The sequence below is a fragment of the Orycteropus afer genome, unplaced genomic scaffold (genome assembly GCF_000298275.1).
Source record: "Orycteropus afer afer isolate SDZICR_OR568_19922 unplaced genomic scaffold, OryAfe1.0 scaffold00255, whole genome shotgun sequence".
NCBI lineage: Eukaryota > Metazoa > Chordata > Mammalia > Tubulidentata > Orycteropodidae > Orycteropus > Orycteropus afer.
Window position 1 is genome coordinate 4,096,043 of NW_006921842.1, and position 19,142 is coordinate 4,115,184.

Here is a 19,142-nt window from a genome sequence, read left to right on the forward strand (position 1 = left end):
TAGGCACGACGCCACTTAAGTTCCTAATAAATTCTAAGAGGGTGTGGTTTTTTTTTTCTCGACACTGGGCAGCTGTTGTTAAGGGGTACAAAGACTGAAACCAGAATTCATATTCTACAGAGCCCGGGACTGCCGATTTTAGCAACTGTCCCTTGTGCAACTGACCCTCAGGTAGTAATGGGCACTTTTACTGGTATGCTGTCCTACTACCTAACAGTTTGCCAAAGACACATAAAAGTTGAAGTCAAGTAGTATATGTGAATTCGAGCACACTATGGGAAAACAAACATGACTTGGCCTACTGTGGCTAAATATAGCAGAAAGTAATCTTAGTTTTTTAGGCCAACTGTACTAGTGCCTCACTAACACCTTCCATGGGTAATATATATATATATATATATATATATATATATATATATATATGCCAGAGTTAAGACTTTTTGTCCTAAATACAGCCTAGTGGGCACTCCCCAACTAACCAACTAATTTCTAATGGGCAAGTAAGACCTTAAGCATCCGAAACTGGTTACATTATGTGGGTTGACATTTGACAATACATAGTATTGTTACAGCAGCTTCCGCTTGAAAAGCTGGGTGGCTCTGAAAAGAGCCTTTGGGTTACTACGGGTATAATACCAAAGCCTGAATATTTACGCCCTTTCCCCGCGGATACGGCGAGCCAGCTGAATGTCCTTGGGCATAATGGTAACACGTTTGGCATGAATAGCGCACAGATTGGTGTCCTCGAAGAGACCCACCAGGTAGGCTTCGCAGGCCTCCTGCAGCGCCATCACAGCTGAACTCTGGAAGCGTAAGTCTGTCTTGAAGTCCTGCGCGATCTCGCGCACCAGTCGCTGAAACGGCAGCTTGCGGATCAGCAGCTCCGTGGACTTCTGGTAGCGCCGGATCTCGCGTAACGCCACGGTACCAGGCCTGTAGCGATGCGGCTTCTTCACGCCGCCGGTGGCCGGCGCGCTCTTACGGGCGGCCTTAGTGGCTAACTGCTTCCTCGGGGCCTTGCCGCCAGTGGACTTACGCGCTGTCTGCTTGGTACGAGCCATGACAACACTGTACAAAAACTACGATGCTGAAAGAAGTATCTGAGAGAAACACCGACCTACCCCTCTTTTATAGAAGCAGACAACCAACTAGTGGGCCCTAGAATATTCAAAGTCCCCGCGCCTTCCGCGGATTGGGCCATCACCACACACTGCCCGGATTAAGAGCTGCTTTCTGGTTGGTGAACGACTCCTATGCTCTGCCCTTCAGTGCAGCGACTCTGACGTCATTTTATTTACCCTTTCGTTTCCATCTCCACTGTGAACAAAATCTTGCACCCCAAGCTTCTAAAGCCTTAAAATAGGAAGCAACGTACTCATACAAAGAACATGAAAATTTAAAATAGGTACTGGCTTTGTAAGAAAAAGCAACCTCTCGAAGATATTTTGTAGGCAATTAGGGGAGTGTGCACATGGACTATATAACAATTTCCTTTGGTATGGTACCATTTTGGGCAATTGGGAGATAAACCTTTTCATTTTGGAAGATACGTGCTTCATATTTCTGTGTGTTAAGGTGTCTGATTACCGAATTGCTTCAGCAAATATATAATGCTTGCATATCGTAAACTGTTGTACAGTACAGTGGAGTATATACGTGTTCTTTAATCTTGATCAGAAAATGGAGATGAACATTTGAAAAACCTAAAGTCTCTTCTCTGGTTACGGATTACTTTTTTCTCCAAAACGTGAAATTGTTTTCTTTGAAAATTATTCATGCGTCACCACTGGCACGGAGATCATGCTTTGCCCCTTCCTTTTGCCTCTAAATCCACTTGCATAACGCATTACTCCCATTACCTTTTTATGTGAGGCTCTCACTCATTCAGTATTCTCGCAAATACTTCCACTGGGGAAAAGAAAAGACCTGGCGCTCCCCTGCAGGTAAAATGTTTTCATCTATTCAAGGCAAAAATCTTTTGGGTATAGAAAAAAAAAAAAAAAAAATACTCCTAAGCGCAACTGCTCTTTCAATAGAAACCGTAGGTGGCTCTGAAAAGAGCCTTTGTGTTTGTTGTTTTCTTGCTCGCGTAATGTGGAAATACCTGTATAGAAATACCTTACTTGCCCTTGGCTTTGTGGTGGCTCTCAGTCTTCTTGGGCAGCAACACAGCCTGGATGTTTGGCAGGACGCCGCCCTGAGCGATGGTCACGCGGCCCAGAAGCTTGTTGAGCTCCTCGTCATTGCGGATAGCTAGCTGCAGGTGGCGCGGGATAATGCGGGTCTTTTTGTTGTCGCGGGCGGCGTTGCCGGCCAACTCCAGAATCTCAGCGGTCAGGTACTCCAGCACCGCTGCGAGGTACACCGGAGCGCCGGCACCTACCCGCTCCGAGTAGTTCCCTTTGCGGAGTAGGCGGTGCACCCGGCCGACGGGGAACTGTAGGCCGGCTCTCGAAGATCGGGTCTTAGCTTTAGCGCGAGCTTTGCCTCCTTGTTTTCCGCGACCTGACATAATGACTTTATAGTAAAACGAGAAATCTAAAGAACAGACCTGAAACGATAGATTACGACTTAAAAGCAAGAGAAGTATTTATAGTGATTGGCGGTATGCTGCGAGTATTTCTCCCATTGGCTACTATCAACTACCCAATAGAAAACCAGAACCTGCACCTTTCATTTGCATATACCCTTTCCTTGTAGAGCAGGGTTTGTGTTTGACCCAATCACTAATCAGAGTTGATGAGCCTTTGCGTGAATGCTAATAATAACTGAAACAATTGTGCTCTCTTAAAATATCCTAGCCACTTAATCAGTAATGGAGGGATTGCCACATTGCTCTGAGTGTTGGCTACTGGTTGTTTTTCAGAATTCTCTCAATTTTGGAAAGCAATGGACTCAAAGAATTTCTAAACAATAGTTAAGAAGCACTTTTGCTCCAGGCCTTGTTTTAACTCTTTTAAACTTCACAACAAAGAAAAAGAGAGAGAATAGTTAAATGATTCTTTACTGTGGTCAAGTCTCCTTAAACTATCAACAAAAAAAAAGAAGGCAAAAACTACATGAGTCAGCCTAAGACTTAGGGCAGCAAGTCTATTTCATTCTCATATTTTACATATGATCACTTTGAAGGTATGTACAGTGATTATTAGCCCATTGTAGAGATTGCAAAACAGACCCAAAAGATTATTTACCCTGCCCAAGGGAACAGTGAGCTATGAGAGATCAAAGACTAACTCCTTGCTGTTAAGTCTTCCTCACCATTCCCCTATGCCAATCCCAACTCTCCTACCCCTTTCCTTTTCTTCCTTAGCTGCAACACACCAGACTTTGTTGTTATGTGTCCTCGAGTTGGACGACTCATTGCAATCCCTCCTTGGGTTTCCGAGGCGGTATGCTACGGAAGTAGATTGCCCGTCTTCTGAGAAGTGGCTGGTGGGTTTGAACGGCCACTTGTTCAAAAAACTCTCCATCATTCTCCGTAACCTACTGTACCGGTTACAGAGCTCACAACATTGAAGTACAACAGAAGGAGTCACAGGATTTTTTCAGGAAATGGAAGAACAACTTTTCTTTTTGTGCACAGATTGAGATTATTACATGTATTATGAAACAGTACATTAATGTGATATTGTTGTTGTTGTTGTTGTTATGTGCCATCGAGTCGGCCCCGACTCATAGCGACCCCTCCTTGGGTTTCCGAGGCAGTATCACTACGGAAGTAGATTGCCCCATCTTCCTTCCGAGGAGTGGCTGGTGGGTTTAAACCGCCAGCCTTCTGGTTAGCAGTCAAGTGCCTTAGACACTATGCTACCAGAGCTCCCTAATGTGATATTACAGAGTTGTTACCTGGTCTTAAGTTCTCACACCCAGGAACCTAAAATCAAGAGAGATTTCCAAGAGAAATAGAAGCAGATATGGTCCTGGAGAAAGTGGAGAATTATTTACGCTTTCATGCCTATGGATCTCCTTATTCCCAAACAAGACAGTAGGGGGAACAAGTGCCTAGATGTGAGAAAACCTGCAACTAAGCCCTATCTTATGCTTAAGGCATTTGACTACTAACTAGAAAGCTGATGGTTCAAACCCACTGGCCACTCCTCGGAAGGAAGGTTGGGCATTCCTACTTCCGTAGTGATACTGCCTCGGAAACCCAAGGAGGGGTCGCTATGAGTCGGGGCCGACTCGACGGCACATAACAACAACAAGCCCTATCTCAGGGAACTATGGTTTGATCCTGGGAACCTGGCAAGAAATGAAGATGCTCAGTTTCCGTTTTCTTTCCCCTTGTTGCAAATCTGATTCCGATGACTTTTTCTCTTAACAATATTCTACCCCCTTTAAAAAAAAAAAATCTTTCTCTTCACCGTCAGTGGCAGCAATCAATATCAATAACCACTAGCTCAGTGTCTTTGGAATGCTGTACATCTGAAATATACCTCAGATAGTATCCCAAAGAGTTTATACTCTCCAAGAAGAGAGAATTTATATACAGAGAGAATAAATAGCTCGTAGTGCCTGTTCTGGATCCAAAATGAAGAATTTAGGCAATAAATAAGAGCATCTGGAAAGAAAGAGCAATAATTACGAATCTAGAAAGAGTTCACATGGGAGATGTACATCCAGTATTGATTTACCATATAATAGCAAGGGCTTTGAACCTGTTCCATTCAAGATCTCCAAGTATGCACATGAGAATCACCAGGGGATCTGTAAGAATCACCTGGATCTTGTTAAAATATAGATACTGATTCAGTATATCTGGGGTCGAAATGAAAATTCTCAGCAGTGGGTCAAACCAGAATGAACCAGTGAGAGAATAACTGAGCACACACTGAGGGCAACATAATGTTCTAGATACAGTGTGTATAGCAGCGAACAAAGCAGATGACAACCTCTGCTCTATGCTGCTACTATTCTAGTAGCGGGAGGCATACAATAAGGTAAACATAGAATAAACATGTAAAATATATATTTTTGGTGCTATGGAGAAAAATTAAGCAAGGAAAAGTGACAGGGCAGGCAAGCAGGAGGAACAGGGAAACGTCACCAAGTGAAGTCATTTGAATTCAGACCTGAAGGACATGAAGCAACTAGCCAAGTACATAGGTAGACTAAATATTGCATGAAAGGCCAGAGGTATTCAAAGCCAGAGGAATGTTAGGTACCAAAAGCCAGAAGATAGAACTGTTCTAATTTCTTAAAGACACTGTAGGCCATGTTGATGGAACAGTAGAAACACATAGGGTTATATTAAAAAAAAAAAAAAAAAAAAAGCCAAGATTAAGGCTGCTTCAAAAACCCAGGCTAGAAGATGGAGAATCAAACCCAAACCAAACTCACTGCCATCAAATCAGATACGACTCATAGCAACCCCTCTTTGGATTTCCGAGGCAGTATCACTGCAGAAGTAGATTGCCCAACCTTTCTTCCGAGGAGTGGCCAGTGGGTTTGAACCATCAGCTTTCTAGTTAGTAGTCAAATGCCTTAAGCACTAGGCCACTAGAGTTCCCAGAAAGGGGAGGGGGTAGGGGAAGACAGATAATCACAGTATCAAGAATCTAAAGGGAGCTCTGGTAGCATAGTGCCTAAGGCATTTGACTGCTAACCAGAAGGTTGGTAGTTCAAACCCGACAGCACTCCGTGGAAGGAAGATTGGGCAATCTATTCCGTAGTGAGGTTGTTGTTGTTGCTATGTTCTGTCGAGCAGTCTCCACCTTGGAAACCCAAGGAGGAGTCACTATGAGTCAGGTCCGACTCGACTGCACATAACAACAACCACCGCCTCAGAAACGCAAGGAGGGTTTGCTATGAGCCAGGACCGATTAGACGACGGCAGTGATTTTTTTTTTTTTTTTTTCATATATAAATGGCAGGAAAGGTAGTTGTTCCCCAATTATAACTCCAAGTCCAGGAATTGTTGTTATGTGACTTTGAGTCAGACCCGACTCATAGCGACCCCCTCCTTGGGTTTCCGAGGGTCCCCAACCCTCAGGAATAGTGAAAGCAAAACAATTTGACCCCCACTGGTTTCTATAAGTTATGACAGAATAAATACCTAGTTTTGGCTCAAATAAATCATGGAAGTATAATTTAGTTTGAACACACACTTGAGGAAAGCCTTGCTAGTGCTGAGGTAGTTGTTAACAGTTGCTCAGAAGACAAACCAGGAGGCGCAAGGTATGGAGTCACTCGCTGGATATCCTGAGGTGGAAGTATATGGAAGGAGATGTACAATCTATACTTTGGCCCTGAAGTAGGGTGAATTCCCTGAAGTAAATAACCAGGTGAAAACTCAGTTGAACAAAGAAAGGACATTCTGATTTCTATGACTCTGTAATTCCAAGCATATACTTTCAGATCTCTAATCAGATGAGAGCTCTCCAAACTAACCACTGGCCACTTGTGGCTACTGAGAATTTGGAATGTGTTAAGTCTAGTATAAGTTTATTGAAATGTAAAATAGATTTAGTATGAAAAACAGTGTAAAATATCTCCTCAATAACAGTTCACATTGATTGCCTGTTGCAATAACACTTTGGTTATATGAGTTAAATAAAATATGTTATTGAGGTTTCTAGAAAATTTTAAATGACATATGTGGTTTGCAATACTTTTCCATTGGACATCACTGTCTTAGGATGTCTTATGTTTACCTCCCATTACAATATTTAAACAATTTTAAGTACAACCCCCTCTCCCACCCATGTCCATATTCATTTTTGTTAACCAATTTGTAACTAATATATTAGGCACTTATTATGCACTTGGCTTTTTAAGGGAGGAATCATGTTATAATGACACAATTGTACTAGTCAGTCAGGACAGCCTTGGTCACAGGTACTAGAATTTGAGTTCCTTGAGAAGAGGCAGGGATTTTTGCTTCTTTGGTTCATTACTATATTCCCAGGAGATAGAAAGGTACCTAATACAGAGGATCTGAACACATGTTTGTTGAGTAGATAAATAGCTTCATAAAAGATCACCCAAGGAAAGATTGGTTGAACAGTAAGGGGATTTATTTCCTTGCATAAAAACAAGTCCAGAGCCTAGGAAATCCAGAGTTTATTTGACTCTAAAGCAATGGCATCATGACCCAGGTAAGGCTTAGTGCATTGGCTACAATTTATGCTTGTCTCTTCATGGTCTGAACATGGCTATTTTGGTGCCAGGAGTTAATGTAAACAAAACAACATCTAGCTGAGGAAAGAAGGTGTTTCCTCCCATGTTTCTATGGTTATTAGTGAGAATCAGGAAGAGGCAAGTTTAAAACTGATATATAAGTAGAATAAGTAAGTAAAATTAATTGGAAAGAAGATACTGGAATTGGAGAGAAATTCAGACTGGGGGGGTGGGGATGCATGAACCAATGAGCTGACAATGGAATGAAAGGAGACAAAGAAGAGGAAGGAGGAAGAGTTATTTCAAAGTCAGAACCTTTGAGATTTGATGACAGATAAACTCCAGAGATTAAAGGAGAAATTCTGGTCAACAGTCTTCACAAAGATTTTAGACTATTAATCTCAACAGCGGTGGGAATAAGAACAGAAGAAATATGAAGAGCTATATAATGGTCTGTTGTTCTAGATGTGGAATTTGATCAGACAGAAAATGACACAAGTTATATCTCCGGCTCTTGACCAGAGATAGGCACTCCACCCTGAGAAAGAACTAAAAACCTGGGACCCAATTGTAGGAATTTATAAAATAGCTGAATGAAGTCTCCTGAGGTGCTGTAGTGGGGAAAGCATTTGGCTACTAACCAGAAGGTCAGAGGTTCAAACCCACAACCAGCTGCTCTGTGAAAGATGAGGCAATCTACTTCTGTAAAGATTTACAGCCTTGGAAACCCAATAGGGATCACTATGAGTTGGGATTGACTTGATGGCAGTACTTTTTCTTTTTTAAGCTACTGAGAAAGGGCAGGCTAAGAAATGAAAAAGAAAGAGAAGACTCAAGGCTGAGCTATGACACTATCATCCAAGCACCAGAAAAACAAAGCAAAGAAAAATTTAGAATCAAGAGCTGTCAGAGAGGAGAGAAGTAAATCCAGAATGGAGAGATGTAAAAAATGTCAACCAGAGAAACATTCACTACTGTAAAGTGGCAATGACCCCTCATTTATCTATATAGTTAATGTAAGCTCAATCAAAACCCCCAAACTATTCTTTTCTAGGTGGGCGGTAAGATACATGGAGAGACAGTAAGAAAGAATATGAGAAACATTACAAAGTCATTTATTCATTATTACAAAGATATTACAAAAGACAGCAATTGCATATAAATGGTTCTAGAATTCCCATGGGGTTCCAAAGGTGGTGTGTGTGTGTGTGTGTGTGTGTGTATGGAGATGGAGAGGTCAGTTGTATAAGATGATCATGACATAGATAAACAGATAGAAATTTTTAGTGTGTTCAAGACTAAACTCTGTCACTCACCTGTACACTGCAAGAGTTAGAACTATATCCATCCACCCAGGGACAAGTGATCTTTGACAAACGATCTTTGAAAAAACCTACTAAATGGGAAAGAGATAATAACTTTGTCCTATAGGGTTACTAGGCATCTGGATGCTAACCAGAAAGTCAGTGGGTCAAACCCACCACCTGCTCTGTAAAAGAAAGATGAGGTAATCTACTTCAGTAAAGATTTACAGCCTTGGAAACCCAAAGGGGGATGCTATGAGTCAGAATTGACTTGATATCAATGGTTTTTTGTTTGTTTGTTTGTTTGTTTATAGGGTTGCTATGAGTTGGAATCAACTCAATGGCAATGGAGGCGCTCTGGTGGCATAGTGCCTAAGCCATTTGACTGCTAGCTGGAAGGCTGGCAGTTCAAACCCATCAACCACTGCTCGGAAGGAAGGTGGGCAATCTACTTCCATAGTGATACCACCTCGGAAACCCAAGGAGGGGTCGCTATGTGTCTGATTCGACTCCATGACAGTGTGTTGCACTGCATGTTATAGCAGTTATATTTTTTTAAGAATAGTAAGCAGTTAATATTTTTCCAAGAAGCTTAAAAAAAAACAAAAAACAACTCATGTAGACATATATATCATTTAGTGGAAATGAGAAGTGAGGAAAAATAAAATATTTCTAAAATATGCAGGGCTTTCCTTATGTTGTGTCACCTCTTTTTTCTCAAATAATAAACAGTCTGAACCTTCTGTCATCTGTCTCATTTGGGGCATTTCTTCTCTTTTCCTAATCCTCGGTTACCCTCCCTCCAAATCAAAGTTCTCCCAAATCCCCGCCATCTGGTTCCAGGCTCCCACAGCTTAGCCAAGGACATTTCCTCTTTCCCTTCTACAAATTCAGCTTTTCCTTTCCTCAGGTCCTCTTTATTGGATGGGATGGGATGGTAGGCAAAACTTCCTATGAGCAAAAGAATCGGACATGCAGTGTAGGTATATTTTCTCTTATTTCTGTTCTTTTTAATTTTTCTAACCCTGTGCTGGGGAAATGGTCTGCTCTATACTTGCCATTCAGGTTACCCAAGTAAAGGCCTTGAGCCCAGAACATTATCTGATAAGGAGGCTGGGGATTGGGTCACCTTCCCTCTCCGGTTCCTTCTCCTTATCAGAGAAGCCTTTCCCTTGTTCTGGGCACACAGAACAAGAGTTCTCTGTCTCTTGAGTGTGTTCAGGCACCATATGGCATCTGGCCAACTCTACCTTTATATCTGTCCCCCAAGTGGGGAAGAGGGGTCTTTCCCATTAAGGCACAACTGTGAACGCAGAATATATGTCCTGCACCAACCACATGCAGGATGAGCCTGCTGGACATGGGAAACTGGTCCAAAAACCAAATCATCAAGTATGTTCCGACTCAAAGCAAGTCCTCATTGGGAAACCTCCATAGGAGCTCTGGTAGCATACTGCCTAAGGCATTTGACTGCTAACCAGAAGGCTGGCAGTTCAAACCCACCAGCCACTCCTCAGAAGAAAGGTTGGGCAAGCTACTTCTGTTAGTGGTACTGCCTAGGAAACCAAGGGAGGGGTCGCTATGAGTTGGGTCCGACTGAACAGCACATAACAACAAATCGTTACAGAAGTAGATTGTCCTATCTTCCTTCTGCCATCAAGTCGGATCCAACTCATAGCGACCCCTCCCTGGGTTTCCGAGGCAATATCACTAGAACTAGTAGGTTTCAGGGAGCTCTGGTAGCATAGTGGGTAAGACACTTGCCTGCTAACCAGAGGGCTGGCGGTTCAAACCCACCAGCCACTCCTCGGAAGGAAGGTTGGGCAATCCTACTTCCGTAGTGATACTGCCTTGGAAACCCAAGGAGGGTCGCTATGAGTCAGGTTTGACTTGATGGCACATAACAACAACAACAACAAGTAGGTTTCAACCTCCCACCTTCTGGTTAGTAGTCAAATGCCTTAGGCATTGCACCACCAGAGCTCCTTACCTCCAACCATAAACAAACAAACAAACAAAAACTAATTTCACAGCAAGACCCTAGTTTCCAAGGCGGTAAATCTTCACAGAGTAAATTGCCCAGTCTTCCAGGGTGTAGCTGGTGGGTTTGAACCACCAACCTTCTGGTTAGTAGTCAAATGCCTTAGGCACTGCGCCAACAGAGCCCCTTACCTCCAACCATAAGACCTGAGAAGTTAGTAACTATCTTGAAAATATGTATGCAATGAGTGTATCTGCTATACTACATAAAAGGATGAGATTTCCATCTGTTTTTGCAATCTCTTAAACGGATTGCCTGTGATGCATCACATTCTGGTTTAACACTTATTGAATAATAAAATTGTATTCGTTCTCTCTTAACTTTGTGGGGACATTTTCTGGGTTGGGAACAGATTGTGTTTTTAATATTTCCCCAACAGATATTAAGAAACAATAATACCCAGATTTCACCATTCCCAGGGTAAAAATCTAGATTAGGACAGTGATTCTTAAACTGTAAACTGAGGTCAGTACTTCTTGTGGGATAGGTGGCCATCGTTATAATGTAAAAAACAAGCATTATCTATTTTTAAGGCAAACGCTTCTTTGACATTTTGCATACAGTAAGGTAGGAAGTGCTTCTTATACTGAAGCTGATATTTTATCTGGGATCCTGGAGAATTTTTATTTTCATTTAAAAGATAAATTTTATTTTGTTCTCCAAAGGCGCTGCTGTAGGTCACCTACAGAAGAGGCTGGGAATGAAAATACTTTTCGTCCTGTTTTCCTTTGTCTACACCGCGCACCCACATGTGCCCATTGACTCCTCTTTCTCACCAAACGTTCTTCACCGTCTTTTTCTTGGAATTACACTACTTTCGGAGTCCCAAATTCTTCCAAAAATGACTGCAAAGAAAAACCGGGCAGTCCGCCTCTCCAACTGAGGTCCTCTGGGTTAGCCACAAGGTGGCGCCAGATGGTAAAGAGCGGGAAATTCAAACCCTCTGTGCCTCCAGAGCTCTAGCCATCAATCCCTACCCCATCATGGTGACTAGTCGCTAACGGTCAGCGACACGTAAAATGAGGTCCGAATTTCCTGTATGCATTAAAAATTTTAACGGCTTTAGAATGGTGGACGTCTAGTAGACATAACAGAGGCACTCAGGAAAACCACTGATTTCCCTAATGTGTTACCCCAATGCAGGCAGCCAGATTTGGCATCTGAAATTCCAGTTTTGTGGTCAAAACGACCCCACAGCCTCCTACCCAACGCCCCTGGGCAGGAACAGCCTGGCTACTCCTACCGTCAGAGGGTTCCTAGTCGTGAAAAACCCCTTAACAGCTCCACTATTCTGCTAGAAACTCTAATCGCCACTCGAAAAATGCTGGGACCTGGGAGTAGTGATCGTTTGCAAGTTAAAAGCTAACTTAGTTCTATCGGATAGATCCCTACTCATAAGGACTCACATTGGGTTTCCAAGGCTGTAAATCTTTAGGGAAGCTAAATGGCTCATCTTCCTTCCCCGGAGCGGCTGGTAGTTTTGAACCACCTCCCTTATATTAGCGGCAAAATGCATTAGTCACTACAAAAGCAGAAGTCGGATGATGACCAGGAGCAAACAATGAGAGCGTGGGTTTAGCACAGAAAAGCTAAGGTTTCACCTTTAGCAACTGCAGTTTTCCACGTCCCCAAAGCTAGCAATTATAGCTCTCTCCCGAGTTAAGTAGGTGGCTCTGAAAAGAGCCTTTGGGTTAGGAAAAGCCTACACAGGCATGTTTACTTAGAGCTGGTGTACTTGGTGACAGCCTTGGTGCCTTCGGACACGGCGTGCTTCGCCAGCTCCCCAGGCAGCAGCAGACGAACAGCCGTCTGGATCTCTCTGGAGGTGATGGTCGAACGCTTGTTGTAATGAGCCAGGCGAGACGCCTCACCAGCTATGCGCTCGAAGATGTCGTTGACAAAGGAGTTCATGATGCCCATGGCCTTGGACGAAATCCCCGTGTCTGGGTGGACCTGTTTCAGCACCTTGTAAACGTAGATAGAGTAGCTTTCCTTGCGGCTGCGCTTGCGCTTCTTGCCATCCTTTTTCTGGGCCTTAGTTATGGCCTTCTTGGAACCCTTCTTAGGAGCAGGAGCAGATTTCGAAGGCTCAGGCATGACTGTTAGAGAACAGTATACAAGTGCTTAAGATGCTCTCGTCTACCAAAATCGGGAAGAACACCGAACCCCTCCTATTTATAGTTCGGTAATTCAAATAAGGATATGAACTCTCACCTCTGATTGGATAGCCTCACATTATCAGAGAGGATTATGGAAATAAGAGATACACATTTTCTTTTTCTATTGGACAACACAACCAACTTATTTTAGCCAATCGGATAGCTTACAGGCGTAGCCCTACACTGTCTATAAAAACCTTTTGTTTTTTGCTTTCTTTCAGGATTAGGGCGTATTCTTTTCGCGAGTTGTTTTTGTTGCTAACAAGAAACATGTCCGGACGCGGTAAACAGGGCGGCAAGGCTCGCGCCAAGGCCAAAACCAGGTCTTCACGGGCTGGCCTGCAGTTCCCAGTGGGCCGAGTGCACCGCTTGCTCCGCAAGGGGAACTACGCCGAGCGCGTTGGCGCTGGCGCTCCAGTCTATTTGGCTGCGGTGCTGGAGTATCTGACCGCGGAGATCCTGGAGTTGGCGGGCAACGCGGCCCGTGACAACAAGAAGACGCGCATCATCCCGCGCCACCTGCAGCTGGCCATCCGCAACGACGAGGAGCTCAACAAGCTGCTGGGCAAAGTGACCATCGCTCAAGGCGGCGTGCTGCCCAATATACAGGCGGTGCTGCTCCCCAAGAAGACCGAGAGCCACCACAAGGCGAAGGGCAAGTGAAGACCCGAGATTAAAGCAGTAGAAGAAATAAACTCGTTTTCATTATCTAAAAGGCTCTTTTCAGAGCCATCCACATCTTCACAATAGGAGCTGGTAAATCACTTGTCTTAAGAGTATTTACATGTCTTCCCTTAACTATGTTAGGACGCCCACTTTGTATCTCCTGTCATACAAGCACTATTTTGAAGAGTTCCAGAAAAACAGGTCGTTCACAACTAAGCACATTCTAGAAGGAATGGAATGCAGGGGAGGCAAATAGAGTATTAGGATAGTCACTCCTGCTCGGAAAACAAACAGCAAGGTGATTCACCATTAACCGATAATAAAGCAAAGGCGGGCTTTCCAAACTGTCAATCTAGAGAAACCATTTTGTGCAACATAAACCACTGGACATCCGCCGCGGTCCTGTGTGTACCCGGCACCCCTGACTAAAATCTCTTAAATTGATTTGCCAGATACCAGGTACCTTGAAGTGTAATCAAGGGTTTCACGAACTCGGGGGATTATGGTAGGTAGCAGCAATGACGAAAGAGCTAAGAAGTGGCAGTCCAGGCAATTCGTGATTTAGTTGAGGAAAACACTGGGGAAGAAACTGTACTTAATGTACCACCAGCATTGACATAACCTAACAGCGTGTTAAGAATTCATAACCTCAGGTCTCACTCAGACTTACGGAACCAGAATTTACATTTTAAATGAGCATTAAGACCCCTAAATAGTTGTTCATGCACATAATACTAGTGTCCCGGTGAACTAGAATTTAGAAAATACACGAGACCAACACAAAGAACATAGAATGGTGTGGTGCAGTAGTTTATCCAATCAGAGACTCCAGTTATTAGCCAATCATCAGTCAGACATCAGCCAATGGTTTTATCGCGCGGGACTTTTGAAAATTCACAAAGCCAATCAGAATGCTTCCCACTGTATTTAAAGGCAGCTTTATCGTTACTTTGTGTCAAAGTTGGTTTGTGCTCAAACCTTCCATAATGGCTCGAACCAAGCAAACAGCCCGCAAATCCACCGGCGGTAAGGCGCCACGGAAGCAATTGGCCACTAAAGCCGCCCGCAAGAGCGCGCCCGCTACCGGTGGCGTGAAGAAGCCGCACCGTTATCGGCCAGGCACTGTGGCACTCCGCGAAATCCGCCGCTACCAGAAGTCCACTGAGCTACTGATCCGCAAGTTGCCGTTTCAGCGGCTAGTGCGTGAAATTGCTCAGGATTTCAAGACCGATCTGCGCTTCCAGAGCTCTGCGGTGATGGCGCTGCAGGAGGCGTGTGAGGCCTATCTGGTTGGGCTTTTTGAGGACACCAACCTGTGCGCCATCCATGCTAAGCGCGTAACTATTATGCCCAAGGACATCCAGTTGGCACGTCGCATCCGTGGAGAGAGGGCATAAATAAACTCGGCCTTTCCACTGGATTTTAAAAAGGCTCTTTTCAGAGCCACCCACAATTTCACTTAAAAGCAGTTGTACCCTAATTGTCCATTCCAATTTTATTTATTGCCTGCTTAGGTAGTGGTTTAGTACCTAAGTTAACCTGGCAGTTCACACCCACCAGCCACTTCTCTCAGAAGGAAGGTTGGGCAATCTACTTAACTAGTGAATACTGCTTCGGAAACCCAAGGAGGGGTCGCTATATAAGCCGGATCCAACTCGACAGCAGTGTGGTAGGTAATTAGGTATGATGTTTATCTAGGTCAAAGAAACAGTTTTATTTCTGACCATGCCTGTTTCTTATTTTTAATCTCAACAACATTGGAAACATTCCATAAAAACTTTCCAATAGTCTATCGAATGGTCTCTGTTCTCTGAGGTCTGAGACAGGTGAGGCTAACCTAAATCCTTACCACCAGAGATCCAATAAATTCAGTTATGTAACGAAGATATTAAGCATGGCTATTAAAATGTCCTATCATCCTGAAAATATGATTGAATACTACTAGGAACTGCAGAGCTTCTGTCTCTAAGTGGGTGCATCCTAGGGCTTCAGGTTTGTAAAATTTTGTGACCCGTTTAAAAAATAGAATACAGAATTAAAAACACAAAATTAGATTAATAGTGAATATTTCTTTAGAATGGCAAATCAGATCACAATTTTATAAAAAGAAAACCATTACCACAACAAATCAGAAAATAGCATCTTTTATTATGAATATACTTAACGCTTGCTTATTTTCCTATATTTTTGTCTGCGGACTGACTTCCATCTTCAAAATTATTTTGTAACACTATAGATAATGGGAAGATAATTGAATATTTCCTCTAACATGGTTGATCACAATTTCTTTTATGTCATTGATACTTTAGAAGTTTCTTTCACTTTTAAAACAGTCTTGGTAATGTCCAGTACCTTTAAGGTTGTGTTTTTTGGTGTTTTTTTTTTTTTTTTTTTTAATTTTAAGAAATACTTTATTAATCTTCTTATGTAAATAATTAAATTTGGAAGCTACTGGCTCTGTATCTTTCAAATGTCAATTATGTGTACTCTTCACTCACTCCCAGTGTGGGACCCTATTGATATGTGGATGTCTTTAAGACTCTAGCCCTGCCTCTTCTTGTGAGGATTCCTGGTGCATTGTCCCAGTAATTAGTAGTTTTCTTTGAAGCCATTCTTCACCAGCTGTATGTGAACATGCCTGCAAAATACATGCCTCATTAACTCCAAAGTAAATATATCTCCAACTAAATTTTCTCTTACCAAAATCTCAAACACACTTACCAACATAATCATACACAAAGTGAATTGTATGGAAGGGAAGTTTGAATGAAATAACGATCTTAAACAGCTGTAATCAAAATACTTTAACATTGAGAAACTGAAAAATAATAAAATAAATATGACCAAGAAAATTCACTCCTGGGGCCCCTCCTAGGAGCTCTTGTGGCCTAGCGCCTAAGGCATTTGACTGCTAACTAGAAGGTTGGCAGTTCAAACTCACCAGCCACTCCTCAGAAGAAAGGTTGGGCAATCTACTTCCATATAGCTATCGCCTCGGAAACCCAAGGAGGGGTCACTGTAAGTCAGATCCCACTCAACAGCAGTGAGTTTGGTTTGAGTTTAGGGCCCCTTTGAGGGTCTTGAAAGTACCATAGCGCCTGCTGCTTAAATTCCATTAACTTTAGGACAAATATACCTCTGAGTGCCAGCTGTTTTTCCTAGGAGTTCTGGTGGTGTAGTGCCTAAAGCATTTGACTGCTAACCAGAAGGCTGGGGGTTCAAACCTACTAGCCACTCCTAGAAAGAAAAATTGGGCAATCTACTTCCCAAGTTATACGGTCTCGGAAACCCACGGGGGGGTTGCTATGAGTCTGATCAGGCTCAATGGCAGTGAGGTGTTTGTTTGTTTTTTATGTTTTTCTTGAATTATATATGGCAGACTTTTCTCTGCCTCCTGCAAGTCTGTTCCAATGTACTTGGATGGGGGTACCCTAGGAATGGAGGATCTCCGGTCTGGAATTCCCCCAGGCCTCTCACAGAGATCATTGCTTGGCATGATTCTTTGGATCATGGTACCATTCTCAGAGACACCAGGAGGCTACAGCTTACTGAGGAGGATATAAAGTTAATTCTGAGAAATCCATAACCTGTCAGTGCTAAAAACCAAAAAAAAAAACAAAGCTACTGCTTTCTGGTTGATTCCGACTCATAGCAACTTCCACTGGGTTTCCAAACCAGTAAATCTTTATGAAAGAAGATTGCCCCATCTTCCTTCCACAGAAAAGATGGTAGGTTTGAACAGCCAAACTACCGGTTAGCAGTCAAATGCCTTGTTGTTGTTATGTGCCATTGAGTTGGACCCAACTCATAGCGACCCCTCCTTGGGTTTCCGAGGCAGTATCACTACAGAAGTAGATTGCCCCATCTTCCTTCCAAAGAGTGGCTGGTGGATTTGAACCGCCAGCCTTCTGGTTACCAGTCAAGTGCCTTAGGCAATATGCTACCAGCACTCCTGTCAAATGCTTTAGGCAAAGTGAATTGTTATTGTCTGGGACAATAAATTTGCAGGGTTTTATAAATTCATTCTGTCCTGAAAATGATTTTCCTTCCCTATGAAAGTAAGGACCATAAAAAGATGAATTCGTTAGAGGAGTCTACATGGTAGCTACAACACTGATAGTTTTCATTGGTCGAGTACCATCACTTGGCCTGAATTATTATGTATAATCCTTATTGTACACTAGATGGCACATTCTCTTACTGCCTCCATTTTACAGAGGGACTTCAGACTAAGAGATTTCAGTGAATTGGCCAAAGTCATTCAACTACAAAATATTATAACCAGAGTTTAATCTGAGGGAGTTTCACATCATACCCACACTCTTAGTATCTTCTAATCAATAAAATTGCTCAAAAGTAAATGATCAGATCTAGAGTTTCTACAATTACCTCATGGGTGATTGTTTTAGAAATGGGACTACATCCCATCCAACTGCCTCAGGATAGATCAGGAGGGGCTATTGTGACGTTGTTAGTCATCATCCAGTGATTCCAACTCATGGTGACTCCCTGTGTTAAGGAGTAGAAGGGCTGCACAGCGTTATCGTGGCTGTCGTTTTAAAAGCAGATCATCAGGACTTTTCTCTGTGATACCACTGAGTGGATTCAAGCTGTCAACCTTTAGATAATGTCGTTAGGTGCCATCAAGTTGGCTCCAACCCATATCAACCCTATCTATGTACAACAGAAGGGAACACTGCCCGGTCCTGTGCCACCCTGACAAGTGTTGCTATGCTTGAGCCCATCATTGCACCACTGTGTCAATCCATCTTGTTTGTAGGTCTTCCCCTTTTTCACTGACCATCCACTTACCAAGCATAATATCCTTCTTCAGGTACTGGTCCCTTCTGACAACATGACCAAAGCAACTGAGGTGAAGTGTTTAGATAACAGTGAAGGCAAACCATTTTGGTGGCCTAGCCTCGGCAGAGTCCTGTTGTGTGACCACAGGCCTGGTTTGAAAGGAAGTGCCAAAGTGGGCAGATGAGACACCTGGTCTTAGGGATACTCCCTGGGCTTCAGGACAAGGTCAGAATAATTGTTTCCCTAAAAACATCTGGATTCCACTCCAGAGGGAGTGTACTTGTTTATTTAGTATAAAGCTGGGCTGTATGACACACTAGACATGTGTGGCTATTAAGCACTTGAAATGTGGCTAGTTTAAATTAAGATGTGCTTTAAGTATAAAAAGATATCTTGAAGACTTAGTAATAAAAATAAAAAGTCTCAATATTTTTATATTGATAACATGTTAAAATTATATTATGACTAAAATGAATTATATTATTAAAGTTATATTATTATTAATTATCATTAATATATAATGATAATTAATATAATATAATTATAATTATATCATTAAAGTTTAACTTCTTTAGTTTTTTAAATGTAGCTATTAGAAAATTTTAAATTATATATGTGGCTCCCCTTGTATTTCTGAGGAACAGTGTTAGTTATATAGAGGGTAATTCTACTTGTTCAAGGATCAGAAACTTAATTTGCTACGTCCTTGAGCAAATTTCTTTCTTTCTTTCTTTCTTAATTTTTATTGTGATTTGGGTGAAAGTTTACAGAGCAAATTCTTTTTCTACACAGTGGTTTATACACCTTTTGTTTCATGACATAACTACAGTTTCCCACAAGGGAACTTTCTCCCTTTGCAAATACTGCCATTCTGTTCTCTCCCGATTGATCATTCTAAGGAGTGTATCTACATGATGTAAATATACACCTGCAAAAACGGCAGGGAGGCCACATGTTCTGACCTCCTCTAACCCTACAAGGGGAAGGCAGGATTATCAGCAGTAACCCAAGGCCTATTACTGCCAGGCCAGACATGTTGCCTCCCTCCAG

At 42.6% G+C, this 19,142-nt stretch overlaps 4 protein-coding genes across 4 annotated transcripts in view; 1 reads left to right on the forward strand and 3 right to left on the reverse strand.

Annotated features, from left to right (window-relative positions):
* LOC103204632 overlaps nucleotides 1-19,142 on the reverse strand; it is a 190,677-nt gene that overhangs the window by 2,676 nt on the left and 168,859 nt on the right. The window contains exon 3 of the mRNA XM_007949845.1: nucleotides 720-1,068. Coding sequence (XP_007948036.1) covers nucleotides 720-1,068 — 349 coding nt within the window. The remainder of the gene's footprint in view (nucleotides 1-719; nucleotides 1,069-19,142) is intronic.
* LOC103204631 (histone H2A type 1-B) lies at nucleotides 2,120-2,512 on the reverse strand. Its single transcript, XM_007949843.1, has one exon. The coding sequence runs from the start codon at nucleotides 2,510-2,512 to the stop codon at nucleotides 2,120-2,122; it is 393 nt and encodes a 130-aa protein (XP_007948034.1).
* LOC103204630 (histone H2B type 1-B) lies at nucleotides 12,181-17,101 on the reverse strand. The gene is made up of 2 exons (XM_007949842.1): nucleotides 17,077-17,101; nucleotides 12,181-12,563 (listed from the first exon to the last, which is right to left on the reverse strand). The coding sequence occupies exons 1-2, from the start codon at nucleotides 17,096-17,098 to the stop codon at nucleotides 12,181-12,183; spliced, it is 405 nt and encodes a 134-aa protein (XP_007948033.1). The 5' UTR covers nucleotides 17,099-17,101.
* LOC103204628 (histone H2A type 1) lies at nucleotides 12,894-13,286 on the forward strand. Its single transcript, XM_007949840.2, has one exon. It carries the CDS (start codon nucleotides 12,894-12,896, stop codon nucleotides 13,284-13,286), a length of 393 nt encoding a protein of 130 aa, XP_007948031.1.

Bases quoted from the DNA above. Each gene is read 5' to 3' on its own strand.
- LOC103204631 (XM_007949843.1), bottom strand. From the start codon at position 2,512: ATGTCAGGTCGCGGAAAACAAGGAGGCAAAGCTCGCGCTAAAGCTAAG.
- LOC103204628 (XM_007949840.2), top strand. From the start codon at position 12,894: ATGTCCGGACGCGGTAAACAGGGCGGCAAGGCTCGCGCCAAGGCCAAA.
- LOC103204630 (XM_007949842.1), bottom strand. From the start codon at position 17,098: ATGAGTTGGGTCCAACTCAATG. The intron at 12,564-17,076 runs GCACATAACAAC...GTTCTCTAACAG, and splicing joins GAGTTGGGTCCAACTCAATG to TCATGCCTGAGCCTTCGAAA.